Source organism: Apiospora kogelbergensis (genome assembly GCF_038363985.1).
Source record: "Apiospora kogelbergensis strain CBS 113332 chromosome Unknown utg000002l_segment0_segment0, whole genome shotgun sequence".
In the NCBI taxonomy this organism is placed as follows: domain Eukaryota; kingdom Fungi; phylum Ascomycota; class Sordariomycetes; order Amphisphaeriales; family Apiosporaceae; genus Apiospora; species Apiospora kogelbergensis.
Genome location: NW_027117419.1, coordinates 4,746,162 through 4,765,677, shown reverse-complemented (window position 1 = coordinate 4,765,677; position 19,516 = coordinate 4,746,162). Strand labels below are relative to the sequence as shown.

Sequence of the window (19,516 nt, the reverse complement as noted above, 5' to 3'; positions counted from 1 at the left end):
ATAAGGTTTTTTTAGAGCCATCCGTCCGTACCATGAACCTATACTATCTCCAAATCAAGGGTCCATTCCGGCCAAATACCCAGAGCATCTTGAGCAGATTCCCAAGTAGACATGTAGACAGTACTTTCATCCGTCGTGTAGCCGCATGTTGTTATCTTCCTGCCAATGCTAATACCAACCGTCGTCGATACTGGTCTGGACCCTGGAACCCTCTGCCGAGCTCCCTCCACACTTCCACACACTCTGCCTTTTGCTTTCTCTCTCTTTCTACCACTTTGGGGGTCCAACGCGTCCAGTAGGCAAAACGCGGATGAACCTGGCTGCATACCCTGATTAAAATCAGCAGTTGATCTTCCCTCTCCTGCTCCATCGGGACTGACAACTGCGACTCTTTGCAACCCTGCACTACTATCTACCCGATTGCAACACACCTCGACCTCGCCCTCGGCCACTAACAAGACGTCGACTCATTACCAACCAAAGCCGAGGATTCGGGCCGTGCTGCATTGACTCATCAACTCACGCCCTTCCATTCTATCGCACTGATCATACTGCCGTTCATCAATTCGCCATCTTCTCTTTTTCTCTCTCTCTTCCTTGCTTTTCTAGCTATTCCATCGTCTCCCGCAGCTACTCTACGCTCCATTCTCCGTTGCACTCACGATACCTGATACCTCTTCATATACCACAATGACCAACAACACCGCCACTGGAAGCAGCGGCGTTGCCGCCGCCAAAGATGACAACTCGTTCAAGCTCAAGTCTGGCTTGGCCCAGATGCTGAAAGGAGGAGTACGTATACACTTGTTATGCCTGCTATTCCACTGCCAGCCAGCCATTTCCTGCTTGTTGCTAACGCTGTGGACAGGTGATCATGGATGTCACAGATGCTAAACAGGTAGTACGTCATATCTTATCCCCCACTACGACCTCTAGCTAACATGTTTATCTAGAGCTATTCTGCCACGATATCCAAGGCGTCGAAGACTGCTGTACGGTCAAATGACCAATACTGATGACCACTACTAGGCACGCATCGCCGAAGAAGCAGGAGCCGTCGCCGTCATGGCCCTGGAGCGAGTGCCCGCCGACATCCGCGCCGAGGGCGGCGTGGCGCGCATGTCGGACCCGGGGATGATCAAGGAGATCCAAGCGGCGGTGACGATCCCGGTCATGGCCAAGGCGCGCATCGGGCACTTCGTCGAGTGCCAGATCCTCGAGGCGCTGGACATCGACTTCATCGACGAGAGCGAGGTGCTGACGCCGGCCGACGACGCCTTCCACGTCGAGAAGTCGGGCTTCAAGAGCCCCTTCGTCTGCGGCTGCCGCGGCCTGCCCGAGGCCCTGCGCCGCATCGCCGAGGGCGCCGCCATGATCCGCACCAAGGGCGAGGCCGGCACCGGCGACGTCGTCGAGGCCGTCAAGCACATGCGCCAGCTCAACCACGACATCGCCCGCGCCAAGGCCGCCCTCCAGGAGGGCGGCGACCTCGCCATCCGCCAGCTCGCCCGCGAGTTCGAGTGCGACGCCGCCCTGCTCAAGGAGTGCGCCGAGCTCGGCCGCTTGCCCGTCGTCAACTTCGCGGCGGGCGGCGTGGCTACGCCTGCGGATGCTGCTTTGATGATGCAACTTGGTATGCCTCTTTCCTTTCCTTCTCTTCTGTCTCTCTCATGTTTATGGCGTTAAATTCCTTGGCTAACTTCGTGCTCTTCTTTCTCTCACAGGCTGCGATGGTGTCTTCGTCGGTAGTGGAATCTTCAAGTCCGGCGATGCCGCCAAGCGAGCGCAAGCTATTGTCAAGGCCACGACTCACTTCCGCGACGCGAAGGTCCTTGCTGAGTGCAGCACAGGACTGGGAGAGGCCATGGTTGGTATCTCGGTCAGCAGTATGCGGGCGGACCAGAAGATGGCTGGACGGGGATGGTAATAGGATACCTAGTTGTCAGTCAGTATGTAGTAAGTAGCCCATGGAGAATTGGATACCTGGTAAAATGAAACTCGTCTTCTGCCATACCCGTAGTCATCTTGATGATTATGCCCATTAGCATTGATAAACATAGAGGACCCAGCAGAGATGCAAGGCATCCTAGGTAGCTACCGTCCATAGCTGCCAGGCAAGTCGTAGTATCATTGGCCACAGTCACTACCTGTTATGACTCCCCGTTATAGAAGTTTTGCAATCCAGTTCCAGCAAACGTTGAGGACCCAATCTTCACATTCGACTCCGCATCAGAGCCAATCTCAACGACACATGATTTGCCACCATTGATAAGGTCCTAACTCACCTGTACCTTTGGTGACTACTGCGGCGTTTCCATCATGGATGACAAGCAGGGCTCGGAAGCCTTTCGCCTATAAACATTTGGTACTCCTCCTTTTCTCTAGGCCAAGTCAAACACTCTGGCCCTTTTCACGCAATCATCTGAGCTGACCACTTTCTCTGTTTGCCTGTATTGGTCACAGCCCATCAAGCTTGCTTCTGCTGACCTAGTCCTTACATCGTCGATGCCACCTCTGTTTACTGCTAGTCATCTAGTCCACTGTCATACAGCCAGATCCCGCAAAGAAAGAAATACCAGAATCATAAGGGATCAGTTGCTGAATCATCCAGGCTCCTTTGCCAGGAGCAATAAGTCAACCCTTGTGAGTAAATTCGCTACTCAGTACCTGACAACAGAAGTTCTGTATCGAACCATCGTCGTCACTTGCCGCAAGTCATACTGCGCCAGATAGACAAATCCCCTCCCTTTCTGCTCTACATATGGATTGGAATGCCCGCCCTTGAAGTCCCAAAGGTAGTCTCCTAGCCGCAAGCAGGAAACCGTTCTTATCAGTTATGATCAAACACCACTCTCCCAGAAACCATGGGTATTTGATGGATTCTAAAGCTGAGCAAAGCTTGCTTATCTTGGGCAAACAGCCACTGCCGAAACAGTTGTTCCTGGCTACTTGAAGGTCCTATAAGGCAAGTGATTTCCGAGTGGAAAACCAAGTTCGGTGTAGCGTCAAGGAGTTGACAGTGCTCAGGGCGTTCAGTTACCCCTTTGGAGCCCTTGAACAGCACAACATTCGGACGACTTCCCGTCCCAAAGAATCTGGACGACTGTCACTCCTAGAGTATCAAGACGACGCTTCGTCCCAAGATATCCCAGCAACTATCCGTCCCACATCCATCGGTCGACTGCGTATCGTTTCTTATTCTATGTTTGCTCGCTCGATATTAACAAGTCGATGCCGGAGGAAGGGATTTAGAATGTAATTGATACTCCTTACTCGGCATCAATGCTGTAGATGGATAAACCACATTCCACATACACCGTCTCGGGGAATTACCTATATATAAGAGAAGTCAGCAAAGATTTATAGCAAGCCCTGATCACGAGAACATTTCCCCTTACCAGCCTAGCCAGCAAGACTTAGCCACCTCGATCTACAGATAATTTGAAGAACCCAGGCTACATGGCATTCTAAGAACTCGGCGTACAGAAGGGCTGAGACCACCAAGACTTCTGTGGCATGTTAGCTTGATAGATAGCCGTCATACCTTCTCTTCCCCTGTTTTCTTGAACAGCTGGGAGCCCAGTCGCGTACTGTACCTCCTTCAAGCCCGGCCAGTGGTATCAGGGCTAGCAACAAAGAATCGTCCGAATAAGCCGGTGGGCCGCCTACCCTCGTCGGCGCCCCTAGCAACCCCCGCGTCTCACATCCTCGACGGTCCGAACTTCTGCGCGTCTCGAACTTCCATTGCTTCTGCGCCTTCTGCGCCAAACCCACACGTTGCGCGCCTTCCTTTGCGTACCTTCCTTCGCGTGTGCCTTCCTTACGTGCTTTCCTTTTCGTGTTTTCCACTGCGGCTTCACCGTGTTCATCCCACGTCGCTGATTTCGTCACTACAACTAAGACGACTCATCCGGTACCTTAGAAAGTCACCACCCCGTACATCGCCGGCAACATTGAATGCCACACGCCGATGGACACTTTGAATTCAACGTGGTTCTCTTTATATTCACCTCCACAGCCCTAACGGCGCCCTTGAGCCCTGATCTTCACCGACGATAATATTCCGGTTTCCACATTACACGTTCACACATTGAATGACCACACCTCCGTATCCCAGCTTCCCGTATCCAGGTTCCCATCCTTAACGACTTGAGCCTGCTCTCCTCACGGAGACTTCCCATGTTAATTTCGTGTTTCTTTTGTCACAGCATCACACACTTGCCTCGGGCTTCATCAGAGTAGACACACGTAATAATAATCAGACCTGGACTGTCTGCGTAACGTAAGAGGCAAGCCGTATCGTATCTGCCGCTGTCAAATTGCTTCATATCCCTACACACTGTGGTTTTGCTTATGCGTCTCTTGTGCCCGCCCCCGAACCGCGATAGCTACCCTTGACCGGCAATACGGGGCTCACCACCACAAGCGAACTTAGCAACCAGAACTGCACGGCGAGCAGCAAGACACGCCTGAGCTAAGCGGCATTGCATTTGCCATTGTCGATTTCCCCCACACTATAAATTTCATGATGCGCCTCTCTCTTCCGCCTTCCAACTCCTTCAACTTCTCTTAAACATCACGATACGGGGCTCATCCCAACAACCAAACCCAACAACTAAAACCGGCTGGCCAGCAGCAGCCAAAGAGGTAAGCATCATTGCATTTTCCATTGTCGATTTCCTCCACACTATAAATTTCGTGATGCGCCTCTCTCTTCCGCCTGCCAACTCCTTCAACTTCTCTTGAACGTCACGATACGGGGCTTGTCACAACAAGCTAACTCAACAACCAGAACCGGCTGGCCAGCAACACGGCAGCCGAAGAGGTAAGCATCATTGCATTCTCCATCGTCAACTTCCTCCCACACTGCCCTTTTCGTGACGCACCTCTCTCTTCCATCTTCCCACTTCGCCAGTTCCCTTTGTCTGTCGATACGGGGCTCATCACAGCAAGCGAACTTAGTAGCCAGAGCCTACTGGCCAACAACACGCCACAGGCAAGCAGCACTGCATTTGCCATCATCATTTCCCTTCCACATCGTTGCCTTCGTCATCTACCTCTCTCGTACACCTCTCAAACTCGCCAGTTTCCCTTACCACGTCCGATACGGGGCTCGTGCTAATGAACAAACTTAGCAGGCATACCAGGTAAGCAACATCGTATTTGCCGTCATCGACTTCCTCCCATACCCCTCGACAGCATTGAATTCCTTCTGCAACTCTCCCATACACCATTCTTCGTCCCATGCTGCCATTGAACGCTGAAGGTGTATTTCATCCTATACACCTTTCCCAGCCCCGTTTTTCCGTTCTTGTCATTGAACGGAGAAGGTAAGTACCAACCTATACGTCTCTCTGGGCTACTCTTCATCCGTTGTTGTCGTCATTGAACGCAAGAGGTAAGGCTCGACCTGCTAGGTTCGCTTGAACGCAATGCGACGATATGCTACATCGATGTGATTCGAGATATGGGCAACACTATCCATATAAATATCAACTCCCTATAGCACAGCACCTCCCCGAGCCGTTCCTTTCCCTCCATGCTCCCTACAACCCCCTTTCCTTCCTTCGTCTAACCGGTACGTCTACTTAGACAGAATAGACGAGGTACTCGGTCCAGGTAAGCGATCTTTCTTCTCCCACTCCTACCAGCTTCCTTCTTCATCTCTCCCCTATCCATCTCTATTCTTCGTCTAATTCAGACAGAAAATTCCCAAACACAGCAAAAAAAGATAAGCCATCTTTCTCCCCCCACTCCTACCAACTTATTTCTTCATCTCTCCCCCCATCCATCTCTCTTCTTCATCCGACTCACACGGAAATTTCCCAGCAAAACACTACAGGTAGGTAAACCGTATTCACACCACTATAAAAAACTCCCCCCTATACATCTCCCACCTACCACCCTTCACACCTCTCATATTCGTCTCTTCTTCCGTCTGATAAGCATCGTCGTCCGATTCAAGTGTACCGCATCTCCAGCAATCTCCAGCAAAAGTAATAGCTAACAACTATTTTGCCTCCCACTACTAACTTCCTTCTTTAACCCATCCATCTACCACTCTTCACACCTTCCATATTCGTCTCTTCTTTCGTCTCTTCTTTCCGCTCTTCTTTCCGCTCTTCTTTCGCCTCTTCTTTCGCCTCTTCTTTCGTCTCTTCCTTCGTCTCTTCTTTCGTCTCTTCTTTCGTCTCTTCTTTCGTCTCTTTTTTCGCTTGTTCGTTCGTCTGATTCACAATTATTCGTCCAATTCTAGGCCTGACCCAGTGTACCTTTTAAGCAGAACCAAACGAACTCACATACACCAACCACTCGACTTACAACTTGCTCCTTCTGGCTGAGCTATTAGCATTATGGCCCCCGATCAGTCTTTGGGCAGTTTGGAAGAGCAGGAGGCAGACATGGCCTCGCTCTTTGGAGAAGATAACGAGCTTGAAGCCGAGCTTGCCCGCGAGCTCGAGTCTGCCAGTTTGGATGTCCCGGATGCCCACTCCCAGCAGCCGGAGGAGCAGAATGAAGATAACGACGATGACGAGATCCCAGGACCGTTACAGCAGGCCCAACGGGCCTTCCAGCCGCTGTTCCAGAACATGGATCATGCCTCGGACGCGTACGTAACGTGGGTATCGTCAGGCAATGAGGCCGTCGAACCAGGCACGAATGATCGCCTCAGAAACACGCGCACTCCGAACGACAACGCCCTCGTCGAGAGGATTTACTACGGCTATTGGGATACAACCAATACGCTGGAGAGCAATCTCTCACCAGGTGACATCCAGGACGTCGACTTGCAGCTAATTGGCTGGCGTCTGGTGGTAAGTGCTCCCCACGGATTCCCGCGATCAAGGAATATCGCTGCGATGATGGGTTACTGAGTCGCTATAGGACTTCGTGTACAAGGCCCAGGCTGGCGAGACAAGCCTCCGACCGACATACTCGGGATCGAGGGTGAAGCATCAGAAGTTCGATAGCTTCATGGAGCGATTCAACGCCGTTGTTGAGTGCCTCACAGTGAGTTCAAGCTCTTAACGGGAAGGCTTTTCGTCCGATTTCTCACTAATATTTGCGCAGAAATCGAAGCAAATCTGCAAGAACATCCTCGACAGCGACGAATATATGGCCCGGCTATCCTGGAATCCCCAACTAGAATATCGGGTAAGAAGCCTTTCCCTGGTTTGAACTTGCTAGTAACGTCTACGACTGACTTGATGTGTTATAGCGCAAGATCAATAACGCGGCCGGCAACCGCCGTCGAAATTTCCAGAACCAAACAACCACCGCCCTCACGAAAGCCGGTATAGTACAGCTATCCAAGGAGGGAAATGTTACGGCCCATGCCGACAAGATCACGTCGAGCGGCGGAACCCAGATCGTCTTGGGTAAAATGGCATTGCCGCGGCAATCGAAGCTCCTCCAGGAGGAGTTAGAAAATGTGCCTATCAGAGAGAGCAAGAGTGACACCACAAAGTGCCAAAAGGAGATGGGCATCCAGCGCAAACGCGTAAACGACGCTGGCAAACAGAGAAAGCGCCCCTCAAAGCGTGCTCGAGCCGAAGCTGCTGGATCAGACGCACCGGCTCAACAAATGCCTGCTATCCCTTATCCCGCCCATCAGGAGCATGCTGTCCCCAACGCCTCCCAGCAGGAGCAAGCTGTCCCTTATCCCGTCCAGCAGGAGCATGCTGTCCCCAACGCCGCCCAGCAGGAGCAAGCTGTCCCTTATCCCGTCCAGCAGGAGCCTAATATCATGGATCACGCCCAGCAGGAGCATGCTGTCCCTCATGCCGCTCAGACGGATAATGCTGTCCCTTATCCCTACCAGGAGGAGCCTAATATCATGGATTACGCCCAGCAGGAGCATACTGTCCCTTATATTTTCCAGCAGGAGCAAGCTATCATGGATCCCGTCCAGCAGGAGCAAGCTGTTCCTTATCCCTACCAGGAGGAGCAAGCTATCATGGATCCCGTCCAGCAGGAGCAAGCTGTTCCTTACCCCTACCAGGAGGAGCCTGATATCATGGATCACGCCGAACAGGATTATGATTTATCGTTTCTCGATCAAGAGCAGCCTGCGTTCCCGGAATTACAGGCCCCTATTGCCCAGAATTTAGGCGACGTTAACCATATGAGTGTCGGCAACCAGGCAGACCATCTCCAGATGCCAGATTACGGCTTCAACGCGGGCCAAGGAATGTATAATGCCGCCATAGCTGCCCAGCAGATTCCCCAGCATCAGAACCTTGATCCTCGGATGCTTGCTCGTGCCCCCGGTCCTGCCGTAGCCCAGAACCCCGGGCGACGCCGATACGGGCAGCGCCCACGATCGCAGCGGTCGACGCGTTCGGGTGGATTGCTTCAGGTAGCACGAGAGCTAAGGGACTATCCGGCACCCCCGATGCCCGACCCCCATTGGACCCGCCACCAGCCACAGCATGGGCAGGTGGCAAGCAACGGTAATGACGCATATTCTTATCCAACATCCCACAACCAACCTTTCAATCCTAACGAATATCACCCCAGCCCTGCAGTGCAGGCTGGTGCGCAGGGCAGTAGTACTGCCGCTCCTGCTTCGGAACAGGAATGCCCGATGCATCTCTATCGGGCGATGGCCATCTGGCCTCCCCCAACAAAGATCAAGGTCCTCAGCAATAATTGCTCGTTGGCTGCTTGCAAGACACTTGACTAATGGTTGCGAAACAAACCAGACTTTAGTTTCGACCGATACACACTTTTGGCGACGGTGATTAGACACTTTTACGACTCACGATGGGATATGGCAACGAATGGGGAAGCCGAAGCTCGCGACAGATGGCTACATCGACGCGGGAATTGTTATAGACGGATACGGTTGCGCCCCCATCATTACGCGAGAAATGGTCTCGCCCAGTTACACTTTAGATTTGCTATTATTTGCGGTTGTTTTACTTTTTTCTCATCTTGTTCTGATTTGTTCTATTTTGCTTGCATTTGTGGTCTTATACGGCGCTGAGTACTCAGGTTTTGTGCTTCTAACTCACACTCCCGTGACTGGGTTGGTGCCTGCCCTGGTAAGGGGATTTGTACGGATTTATGGGGGTAATGATAATGGTAATGGTGATATGATCTGAGTATCTGTGGTCTTTCATATGATATATATGGGCATATACGGGCCAGATCTGACTGATCAAGCAGACTTCGAGCCGGGGACAAGTATGTATTCAAATGAGCTAACTTACTACGAAAAGAGGGTATTGGCTCTTCGCCGGCAACCATTTCCCGGGATGCCTTACTGCATTGGCATTAACATAAGCGGAGTTCACATAGGCCCTCTTACAACTGCCGGAAGATCGCCGAAAGGAGAGCGTGTGCCAAGCTTTATCAATATGGTCGAGGAGAACACTTCACAAAACACACAACCCTTCTTGCAAAGCCTGGAGAGCGAACCGACATAACCCAATCGACCGACGCACAAGAATACGATCAACGAGTCTAGCAGACGACACAGTAACGATCCCAAGCCTGAAGCAAGGAACTCCGCAGCGTCTGACTCGACCGACCAATCTTCCTTGCCTCCGAAGCCCCTCAACCACCCGAAAACGGCCGCCGCAGCAGGAAACACCGAATCAGGAAACCCGAACCTTACACGCAATGTACACACCGGCCGAGACACGGGGGGCAAAGTCGGAGACGACGGCGGCGGGTGATTTTCTTTCCATTTGGGTAACAAGGTTCGGTTAGGCTGGGGCTCTGTCGAAGACGCAGCCAATCAGGGGCGCGGCAGGGACACACGTTCCTGGAACCTTCGACGAGAGAGCCCATCGGGACGCCAGCAGGGCTTGCGGCCTGCGCACATGCATGCAACAACGTGCGCGCATCACGCCTAATCCGGGCTGGCAGCGAGGCGGGAACTGGCCAATGCCTGATACGTGCTTGGACACAGGCGAGCGTAGGGATCTAGATGGAACACGAGGGGTAATGGCTAGCCAGCCATGGGCTGGGCGCAATACGGAATCATTCGCCATACTAGAGCTATGGGCTTTTCGGCGAAGTGTGATAACGGATTGGACACCAAAGTCAGTTACCAACAGTAAGAGATTGCGAGAGGGCGAGATCACGAGAGTTGCTTGCCAAGCACAGCATTGGCCTGTGAGCTTTCACTTCGGGAAGATTCTCGAGATGATTTGATGGGCAAGGAAAGGATCTTATCTTGTGGGCCAGTCGCTACAGGGAAGTGGGCTCCATCTAGACTTCCACCGATGCAAGTCGGTAGCCGGACTGGCAGCAGAGCGATCTTATTCCCATGGCGAGACAGAGGAAGCAAGCCAGCCCACGTGCGACACTCGAGGGCAGACAGTCAATGGCACATCACTGTACCATATAGGCTTTATTCTGGGCCTAGAGCGCATTAGAGCGTGATGGACTTGCGGCTGCTTGTAAACGCCTGTGGTGCAGAACGTGATGCATACCTCATGTATGTAGGTTATATATATTATGCAGGTGGATTGCGCAACCACTCCATGCAGGACGGTGGATGAATGGATGGATGGATGGATGGAGTGAGGCTCGAATCCGCTATCAAGTCTATGCATGTGTGTGATCTACATGGTGGTATCAGCGTCGGCGCCATACGCGGGGCTGTTTTTCTTATGCTTTTCCTCTTTTTCTCTCACTCGCTGCCCCGTTTGGAATGTTCGCGGGGTTTCGCGGCGACCCATAGCTGCCCGTCGTTGCCAGGCGCATGGGAATGCGTGCAAGACGATTGGTCGGCCCTTTTTGTGGTCTGCCGACATTCCAGCCCCATTCCCGGCCATCATCACGTCTAATCCATGGATACCCATGACTTGCTCGACTGCCGGTTAAGCTCTACCCACCATGGAGCAGCAGGCATCTATCAGCAAGCAAGTCACATATATATCTGCTTCATGTTTCCCCCATCGTTGAAGCGGGGGAGTTGGCGAGTTGCTCCTTCCTGGACAGTGTCCATCTATATATTACTAAGTTGTTGTCGGAAATCTCCTTGTTTCCTGAGGCAGTAGTAGTACGCTCTCTCGCGCTTGTATATACGCACTTTACACACCTTCGTTTTCAACGCAATGGACTTTTCCAAGATGGGCATTATCGCCGCCTCCACCAAGGAGCCCAACGTCTCGGTGCGCGGCGGCCACCAGCGATCCGAGGTCATCTCCCGCTTGGGCCCGGCCGTGCAGGTGGCCCTGCAGTTCCAGCGCATCCTGAGCGTCGTGTCGCTTTCGGTGCTCCTGCGCACCTACTTCCTTGCGTCCCACCTTCTCTTCGTCAGCAAGGTCGTCGCCTGGCAGGCGCTCCTTGCGTCCCGCTTCGTGCTGTTCAAGACCGCCGTCGCCTCCGGCATCGCCAGCCAGGCCGCCTGGAACTGCAAGTCCGCGAGGCGGCTCCGCAAGAAGTGCGAGTACGAGTTCTACACCTTCATCCTCGGCGCCGGCGGCAACAACCTGTTCTGCATGATGTTCTGGCCAGGGTGGTGGCTAATGGGCTTCGTCACCCTGGCCATATGGTCATGTGTCGGCTGAGAGCACCACCACAAGATACAGTTAGTGGCTCCATATTAGGCATTCTTTTCTAATTTAGAAGTAGCGCTGACACTTGACTGATACGCAGGGAAACAAAGAAACAAAACCAAGCAAAATTTACCATTCGATATCATTCATTGGCCCAAGAATCTGCCAAGCCCGGACGATGAAGACGCAATAAGCCTTGCTACGAACGAACAGGTCAATAGAAGAACGTGTTGCCACTGCGTGGGTCCTTGCGTATCTGGCTCTGGTAGTCATGCTCCGGGTCAAAGTCCTGCCAAGTGCTGGCGGGATATATATGCTTATTTCTCTCATACCAACGACGATCCACCACCTTGGTGAAGGTCGGATCGTCCGAAGCTCCCTCGAGGGTGGCTATATCGGGCAGGACCTTGGCGGCGCGCTTGTCCGCTGTGGAAATGGGTTCTGCCGGAGCATCATCGGTCGGAGCGCTCAACGCGGGGGGATCGGTGCTATAATCAAACAGAATCTGGTTATTGAGACCTAGAGTCTTATTCATTATGAAGTAGAGGAACTCGTAGTGCTGGGAGAACGTTAGCAGACGTACATCATAGATCACCACTTGAGCAAATGCTCGATGGGGGCTTGTCGGGATAGGTAGAATAGATATAATGTCTCCAACCCTAGGTATTTCCATAATGAAAGAGAGAAACAGTTCAAACAAACGTACGTGTGGTATGATTAGACCTCCCCGGACAAGCATCAAGTCGTCGACGCCGATGCGGGCCCATTCGCGGCGAGCATTGGTCTTTTCCCCAACGCCCAGCTCGGCCCCGACCTTGCGACTCTTGTCCAGGAAGATCCAGGTGAAGTCGCCCTTCTTAACGCGCGCGACGCCGCCGGGCAGGTTCGTGCCATCGTAGAAGACAAAGGGGATCGCGATCTCGGTGGCCTTGACGGCTTCTTGCTTGAGCAGGAACTCGCGGCGCAGCACGTCGCGCTCGGCAGCTTCGCGCTGGAGTGCCGATTTCGTCACGGCGCGGGGCACGATGGACACGTTCGCGTTGGCTTTGAACTTGGACTTCTTGGTTGTCGGTGCAGTTTTGTCGCCATCGGTGGCTGTCTTCTCTTCTTTGCCCGTGTCTTCGCCGCCGCCGTCCTCTTCGTCGTCGTCGCCAAAGCTCAGTTTCGACTTCGCACGGCCGCCGACCTTGCGCTTCTTGTTGCCCAGGAGCTTCTTCTTCTGGCGGTCCTTGGCCGGCTGCTGTTCGTTGCCGTTGGAGGCGTCGCTGTTGGTCGCATGGGGGTCGGGGGTGTTGGTCTGCGAGCGGTCGATGCCGCTGTTGTTGCCGCCGCTGGTGGCGGCGACGGCGGCCTCGCGCACCTCGCGCTCCTGCTGCTCGAGGACCTCGGCGCGCCGCTTGCGGAAGTCGGAGAGCTTGACGAGGCCGACGGTCTGATCCGAGACGCGCTGCTGCGTCGTCTTGTTTTGCGCTTGGAAGCGCGAGTCGGGGGTCGACATGGTGTAGCGATTCAGAACGGTGTTGTTAAGAAGACAATGTGTGTGTGTGTGTGTGTGTGTGTAGCAGTGGTCCGCGACTGGTGAATGTGAGTGTCGCAATGTGAATGTCTGTCGCAAGATGCAGAAGGTGGCTCAACTTTAGGCGGTGACGTTATGTTTTTCAGGGACCCTGGTAAAAAGCACTGGCGGCGTGCGCCTGGGGTCGGGAGCAAACAACGCTTGGACTGCAGTGGACTGGCTGGATTAAACCATGCAAGTAGCCAGCAGCTCTTCTGGATTGGAGACTCTGTCAAGACACGATTGAGACCTCATCCATTTCAGATATATGGCTACTCGGCGATACGTTTATAGAGAGAATAAAGGGGGCATTCCCTTCTGAAACTTCATGGGCATGGTGATGCCCAGATACGGTGAACAGTAAATGGTAGACAAACCTCTGATTTTGGCATCTGACACCGCCTGGACAGCAAGCCGCCCGCAAGCTTCAGTCATCACTCACAATTTTCGCATTGTGAACCCGCCAAACCTCTAGATGACCAGTTCTCTTTGCGCGCTATCCAAAATCTGCTGCTTCCCAATCAAGGAGGCTTTGACCTTTGACATTGAACAACGTCCTATTATGATACGAACAAGTCACGCCGAGTCTGGTTAGAGGCATTGCCATAATGACCAAATCCTCCGAGGCTGCTTCACAATCTGTGTCCGATCTGCTCACAGTCATTCTCACTACATCTGTCACACCATCTGCACCCTCTTCTGAGCTCATCGAGGCCATATTCCGATCTTTCCACCGTCACTGTCTCAGCTTGACCTCTTGTCGACTGATAGTCGTCTTCGACAGCTACGACCAGATCGTCCCGCAAGCGCGCCTCAAAAGGGGCCAAGTGACCGCAGAGCAAGCGAGCAACTTTGATCTGTACAAGGTCAACGTCAAGAAACTGGTGCTAGAGCAGTATTTTCCAGGCCAGGATGAAGTGCCTACTTCGGTTATAAATGGCGAGGCCGAATTTGGCTCCCCTTGCATAGTTACGAACAGCGTGCTTTTCGAAGCTCGACAGACGTCCGATAAGCAGGTCACTTTTATAGAGCCCTCCAGGCGTCTGGGCTTCGGCTTGGCTGTACGCGAAGCACTACGTCTTACCGAAACACCCTATGTGTTTGTGGCCCAGCATGACTGGTCCATTGTTACTGACATCCCCATTGAGAACATGCTACATGTTATGCAAGCGTCCGAGAGCGACCCGGCAGTCCCAGTAAAGTACGTGTGTCTGCCTGCCGTCCGTACGCTTTCTTACGCAGTTCACGCCGACGTTATTAAGCACCGCGCCTTGCGAGAGTTGACCTCAACGTTGAAACGGGACTTTCCTGTTACCACGTCCACTTTGGAGCCGGGAACGACTAGCGTCAACATCAACGTGCCCTTGACACCCATGTTCTTCTGGCACGATAAGCCACACATCTGCAGCACGGCACACTATCTCTCTCGGGTCTTCCCGTCTCGTCTTGCGATGCTGCGGGGCGACTTCATCGAGGATAAGATTGGCCAGCGCGCGCGCACCCAGATGAAGGAAGGGCAGTGGGCTAGATGGGCTACCTGGCTTTACTATCCCGATGATGGCAAACAGCTCTGCGTTCGGCATCTACATGGCCGAACTTGGAGAGGGACTGAGGGAGAGGAGCGAAAGCTTGCTCTCTATCGAGCGCAGAATGGCATGACGGTTTCTGCTGAAGACGACACAACATAAGGCAACGAGTTCATTGAAGGAAGGAAGAAGATGTCGCGAGAAACGGAACGCACTTTGAGACTCAATATATACGAGAGGTAAGTAGAAGGGCAACCAATTCGACCTAGCAATGGGAAGAAGAAGTCTTTAGAGAATGGCTAACTCTGTTTTGTGATAGTCACTATCTAGTTGCCCAACTCTTGTCTGTGTATCACTGAGCAGCATGTTTTACACCTCCCGCGACTTCACGATGCTCACAGACCTGTCTACCATACCTTTACTTGTGTTCAATTGAAGTCACAGCAGACATGCAAGTATAAAAATCGTGTTTAGGTCCAGATACAGATTCTGCTCTCGGCATTTCACTCGACAATTATTCCAATCCCCAATAAGAAAACCATGTCCCGATCCGACTCCATCAAGACACGGGGAGAAGACTATGTCTCAGCAAGATCAAGCGCAGGGCCGCATGATAAATACCATATCCCTTCGGTCTTAGAACACTCCACCAAGGACTCGTCATGTTCTGCGTCCGCCTCGAGGAGACGAACATGGAGTCCGACTCCAGTGAACAAGAGAAGAAAACGTAACGAATCTCCTGAGATCGAGATACAACGTCCCTTCCGCACAGAGGATTCATCAACAGCAGGTAGAATACCAATAATACTAGAGAAAGGCCCGCCAAGAGACATCCTATTCCAGTGTCCGGAGCAAAAGACCCTCTATTACTCTACTGTCTGGTACAAACTCCTGGCGCAAGCAGATTTCCTCGCCTGCTCTCGATGCTACTTGACACACATCAAGGGAACATCTCTCACGCACTCATTTGTTCGCTTCACGCCCCCAACAGGTGCCCCGTCGCGTTGCCGGTTCTGGGTGCCACGTGTAGTATCGATCCTTTGGCCCCAAGCCCTGAGATGCCAGAGTGTTCGGGGCATCCTCGGGTACGCAAAACGCCGAGATGTAATACCGGACTGCCCCAATGATGGAAGCGAGTTAGAACCCCCTGAAAAGAAACGACGTTGGCTCTGTTACGTCGATGAGGAGATAGGGAGATTGGAGTGCTGCGAGGCCTGCTACGAAGACCGTGTCGTGGGCACCGCTTTTGCAAGTAAATTCGAGGCAACTCCTGAACTTTCCGAAGATACTGAATCCAAGAAATGCATCTTGAGCATTCCTAACATTCATTATTCATTAGAGAGCTATGCCAAGTGCGGCGATTGGACGTCCTTCCTCGTAGCAGCGAGGCAGCGACTACGAGCCCCTGACTGCAAGGGTGAGATGGTGCCAACTTCTAGCACTGATTGGTTTATCCGACTGGAAACAGGCCCCTTTTTGATCTGCGAGGCTTGCTTCCTGGACAAGGTGGCCATGACGACGTTTCGTGACTATTTTACCCAGGCTGGAGACAACGCCCACAACGCGAACGGCAATTTCAGATGCTCGTTGGCAGTGGGGTCTGTCATGGTAGCCTTGGAAGCCGCCCGGGCCAGGGACGACTACGCCGTCTTCACCAACGCGATCCAGGCCATCACCAACAGCAAGTTCTGCAGCCGCGAAGGCATCCGGGGCGGGCCGTGGTATACGCTCCAGGGCGGCTGCAGGGGCTTCCAGATCTGCCACGCCTGCTACTGCGGCATCATCGCGCCGTGCGAGCTGGGGCCCTTCTTCGACCTCGCGGATGCCGAGACGAACTCGGACTCGGCGGTGAGACTCTGCGATCTGAACCCGGCAGCACCGCGCTTCGCGTCCTTCGTCGAGAAGCTCGCGCAAGTCGTCGACGTCGGCGACTTCAGCGTGTTCGACCGCTTCGTTCGCCAGATCCTCGTGAGGTCGCCTTGCCCCCGCGGAAGTACGAGCGACACGCGTCTGTGGTGTTGCGCGGACGGCTGCACCGTCTGCCCCGAGTGCTTCAAGACCGTGGTGGCCGACACGGCGTTCGCGCGTCGGTTCGTCATACAGCGAGTGAGCCAGCCACCGGCAGCTGTGGTATGCAGCTTATCCTCTCCGCGGATGCGGCGCAAATGGGCCGAAGCGTGCAGAAACGAGTCCATCGAGGAGTTTCTCTCCATCGCACGGTTTCGCCAAGAGGTTTACAAGCGCGCGAGGTCGGGGATCCAGCGCCTTCAGAGGCTTCATGGAAGTCGTGTCGGCCTGGCGCTGGCGGATGTGTTGCTAGATAGCCGTGTGACTGCGGAGAATGTGCGCATGGTATTATCCGCCGGGGAAGATGTTTCTGCAAGTCGCAACAGCAGTCGCAATGATCTTTTGGCAACGAGCACAGACAGTGACGCACTAGAGAAGTTCATGAAGGACATAATTGCAAGTACACGCCGTAAAGAGGAGCAACAGCTCATAAAGGAGATAAAAGATGTATGGAATGCAATCAACTAATTAGTCCTCATGGATTGAATGCCCAACAAGAGTCTTCGGTAAACGTATGCTAGTATCATGATCCAATTATATCTCACCCATGATGGTTCTCGCTGCCACGACTCTACCACCACCGTCGCGCCCGCAGATCGCGGCAAGCTCCTTGGCCCTCCGCCGCATGTGTTGGGAATTCTGTTCACCAAGGACCACGTCGACCAGCGCGGGGCCCAACTCGCGCGCCGAGTTGAGCGGCAAGGTCCGTCGGTTCGCCCAGCGGCCGATGCCCAGCAGCTCGGCCCGGTTCGCGAAGTCGAAGCAGTCGATCCAGACGGGGAGGACGATGTGAGGGACGCCGACGCTGTTTATGTAGAGAAAGCAGTCAGTGAAACGCAATCCGAACGAGCGGGGAGCAGGAGGATGGGGTATGTAGCTGATTGGTCCCCAGCATGAACTCACCTGACCGCTTCCAAGAACGAGTTGGCGCCGCCGTGGTGCACCGAGCACACGATCGTGGGCTCGGCCAAGATGGCGGAAGGCTCTGGGTGCAGCCAGGGCACGATGCGCACCCGCCCGTCCTCGATCTCTTCCTCCAGGACGCCGTGGATGCGGCTGCCCTTCTCGGCGGCGGCATAGGCACCGCGCTTCGTCAGCTTCCAGAGGACCTGCAGGCTTTGTCCGCTGGCGAGAACTTCCGGCCGGGTCTTCTCTCTTTCTGTCCCCTCCTTTGGCTCGTCGTCCGAGTAAGGTACGGCTGGGGCTGCGCTGGCATGGTCAAACAGCGCGCGCAAGGACCGCGCGATCTCCAGCGCGTCCCATTCGGTTATCTGGTGCAGTGTGCCCGTGTTGATGTACACGGTAGGGCCCCGGGCAAGCCAGGACGCTAGGTCGGGATCGACCTCGGACACGGATGGCGCGGGGCGGATCATGGGACCGCAGGGGACGAGGTGCGGGGGGATCCTTATGTGAGGGAACTCAAGATCTGGGAGGTTGGCTACTAGGTACTTGACCCCGCGGGGCGGGAACCGGTTCAGGAGGTTGAGAGTAAGGGGAGTCGCGGCGGGCTTGTCGGTGTGCTGGCGCACGTACTTGGTCAGGTTCCGGGTTGGTTGGGTGATCAGTATGTACAGGACGATGTAGAGCATGAAGTAGATGTTGAGGGGGACGAGGTACCAGGGCAAGGGGTATGGTAAGCCGGATGCCAGGCTGGTTATAGCGACTTCGTCAGTAATCATCTCCATGCTTGAATATTGAAAGTGACTGCACTTACGCGGGGTATTTCCACAACGCCTGCCCCCAGGGCTGGAACGGCATGGAGAAGTCCTTGATAGTGTTGGGGGCCAAGATGCAAAACTTAACCTGGGCGTGCGCACACGCCGTGACCGCGGGCGAGAACGCGGGGTCGACGGCCGCCACGTCGGGCTTCACTGTGTGCAGGAGGAGAGCGCGGACCGCCTCGAAGATGGCGACGAACTCGGGGCCGTCCCAGGGCGACGTCAGCCGCAGCAGCAGCCGCAGGAACTTGGGCGTGTTGAAGAAGCCCGGGCGTAGCCCGTTGTACTCTTCGAGCCGCAGCTCGGGCCGGCCCCAGGCCGCCGACATGTCGGTGCCCTTGATCCGGTGGAACACGAAGGGAGAGCTCCCGGGTTCTGCTTCGTTGCGTACTCGGACGCCGAGCGCACTAGCTCGGCGAGCGGGCCGAAGGAGGCTACATGCACTTCCACGTCGCCCCGGTACAGCTCCGCCAGGGTGTGGGCGACGGCCAGGTGCACGCTGGCTTGGCCATATTCGGAGTTGGTGAGGAGGAGGATGCGTTTCGGGGTGCCCATTGGTTCGTTGTGTGGGTGGGTATACTCAGTCTTCAACGTAAAGTAGTATACGAGCCGCTTTCCGCATTAGACAGAGTATGGGACAAGAACTGCGAGCCAAGACTTCCTGGTGTTGAGATGCATTGGTAGAAAGTGCCGTCCTTTCCGGCTTGCCATGGCTATTTATGCTGTTCTATCCTGCTTTGACGGCAGATTCTACCCTTGCTTTGACACCATAAGTTTATCACGGCCCTTCCCGCTCCTGAGGTATTCCGCAGCAGTAATAACATTTCAGGATCATCTTGCGACGCCTGGTGCTGCAACCTCCCGCTGACCGGGCCAAATCATTTATTATGCTTTGCGGCAATGAAACCATCGAACAGCAAACGATTGGCCGGCGCAGGGCCTTGGCATTTACCCGGATTCACGCCAGGTCATCCGCGGATGTCGCCATTCGACGCCTCCGTACCCGGTTAGCGGGTAATGCCAAGACTGAAGGCCAGATATATATTACCACACAGCCCATGGCTCGCCAGAGGCAGCCTGACAATGGAGGAGAATGAGGGATCCGGGGTGGGAAAGCCAGGGTTTGCTAGGAGA

At 54.1% G+C, this 19,516-nt stretch overlaps 7 protein-coding genes across 7 annotated transcripts; 5 read left to right on the top strand and 2 right to left on the bottom strand.

Annotated features, from left to right (window-relative positions):
• Positions 1-690: 690 nt before the first annotated feature.
• PG998_004472 (SOR/SNZ family domain-containing protein) lies at positions 691-1,927 on the top strand (the record flags this gene model as incomplete). Its single annotated transcript, XM_066871290.1, has 4 exons — positions 691-792; positions 869-901; positions 1,030-1,633; positions 1,725-1,927. The coding sequence occupies 4 exons, from the start codon at positions 691-693 to the stop codon at positions 1,925-1,927; spliced, it is 942 nt and encodes a 313-aa protein (XP_066735040.1).
• A 4,426-nt stretch (positions 1,928-6,353) lies between these two features.
• PG998_004471 (uncharacterized protein) lies at positions 6,354-8,686 on the top strand (the record flags this gene model as incomplete). The annotated part of the gene is made up of 4 exons (XM_066871289.1): positions 6,354-6,815; positions 6,886-7,011; positions 7,072-7,155; positions 7,220-8,686. 4 exons carry the CDS (start codon positions 6,354-6,356, stop codon positions 8,684-8,686), a joined length of 2,139 nt encoding a protein of 712 aa, XP_066735039.1.
• A 2,401-nt stretch (positions 8,687-11,087) lies between these two features.
• PG998_004470 (uncharacterized protein) lies at positions 11,088-11,528 on the top strand (the record flags this gene model as incomplete). The annotated part of the gene is made up of 1 exon (XM_066871288.1): positions 11,088-11,528. One exon carries the CDS (start codon positions 11,088-11,090, stop codon positions 11,526-11,528), a length of 441 nt encoding a protein of 146 aa, XP_066735038.1.
• A 202-nt stretch (positions 11,529-11,730) lies between these two features.
• Positions 11,731-13,014, bottom strand: PG998_004469 (uncharacterized protein; the record flags this gene model as incomplete). Its single annotated transcript, XM_066871287.1, has 2 exons — positions 11,731-12,075; positions 12,223-13,014. The coding sequence occupies 2 exons, from the start codon at positions 13,012-13,014 to the stop codon at positions 11,731-11,733; spliced, it is 1,137 nt and encodes a 378-aa protein (XP_066735037.1).
• Positions 13,015-13,679: 665 nt separating this feature from the next.
• Positions 13,680-14,759, top strand: PG998_004468 (uncharacterized protein; the record flags this gene model as incomplete). Its single annotated transcript, XM_066871286.1, has 1 exon — positions 13,680-14,759. The coding sequence occupies one exon, from the start codon at positions 13,680-13,682 to the stop codon at positions 14,757-14,759; it is 1,080 nt and encodes a 359-aa protein (XP_066735036.1).
• A 378-nt stretch (positions 14,760-15,137) lies between these two features.
• On the top strand, positions 15,138-17,132 carry PG998_004467 (uncharacterized protein; the record flags this gene model as incomplete). Its single annotated transcript, XM_066871285.1, has 1 exon — positions 15,138-17,132. The coding sequence occupies one exon, from the start codon at positions 15,138-15,140 to the stop codon at positions 17,130-17,132; it is 1,995 nt and encodes a 664-aa protein (XP_066735035.1).
• Positions 17,133-17,198: 66 nt separating this feature from the next.
• Positions 17,199-18,937, bottom strand: PG998_004466 (glycosyltransferase family 1 protein; the record flags this gene model as incomplete). The annotated part of the gene is made up of 4 exons (XM_066871284.1): positions 17,199-17,541; positions 17,568-18,314; positions 18,379-18,747; positions 18,774-18,937. 4 exons carry the CDS (start codon positions 18,935-18,937, stop codon positions 17,199-17,201), a joined length of 1,623 nt encoding a protein of 540 aa, XP_066735034.1.
• Between the last annotated feature and the right edge of the window lie 579 nt (positions 18,938-19,516).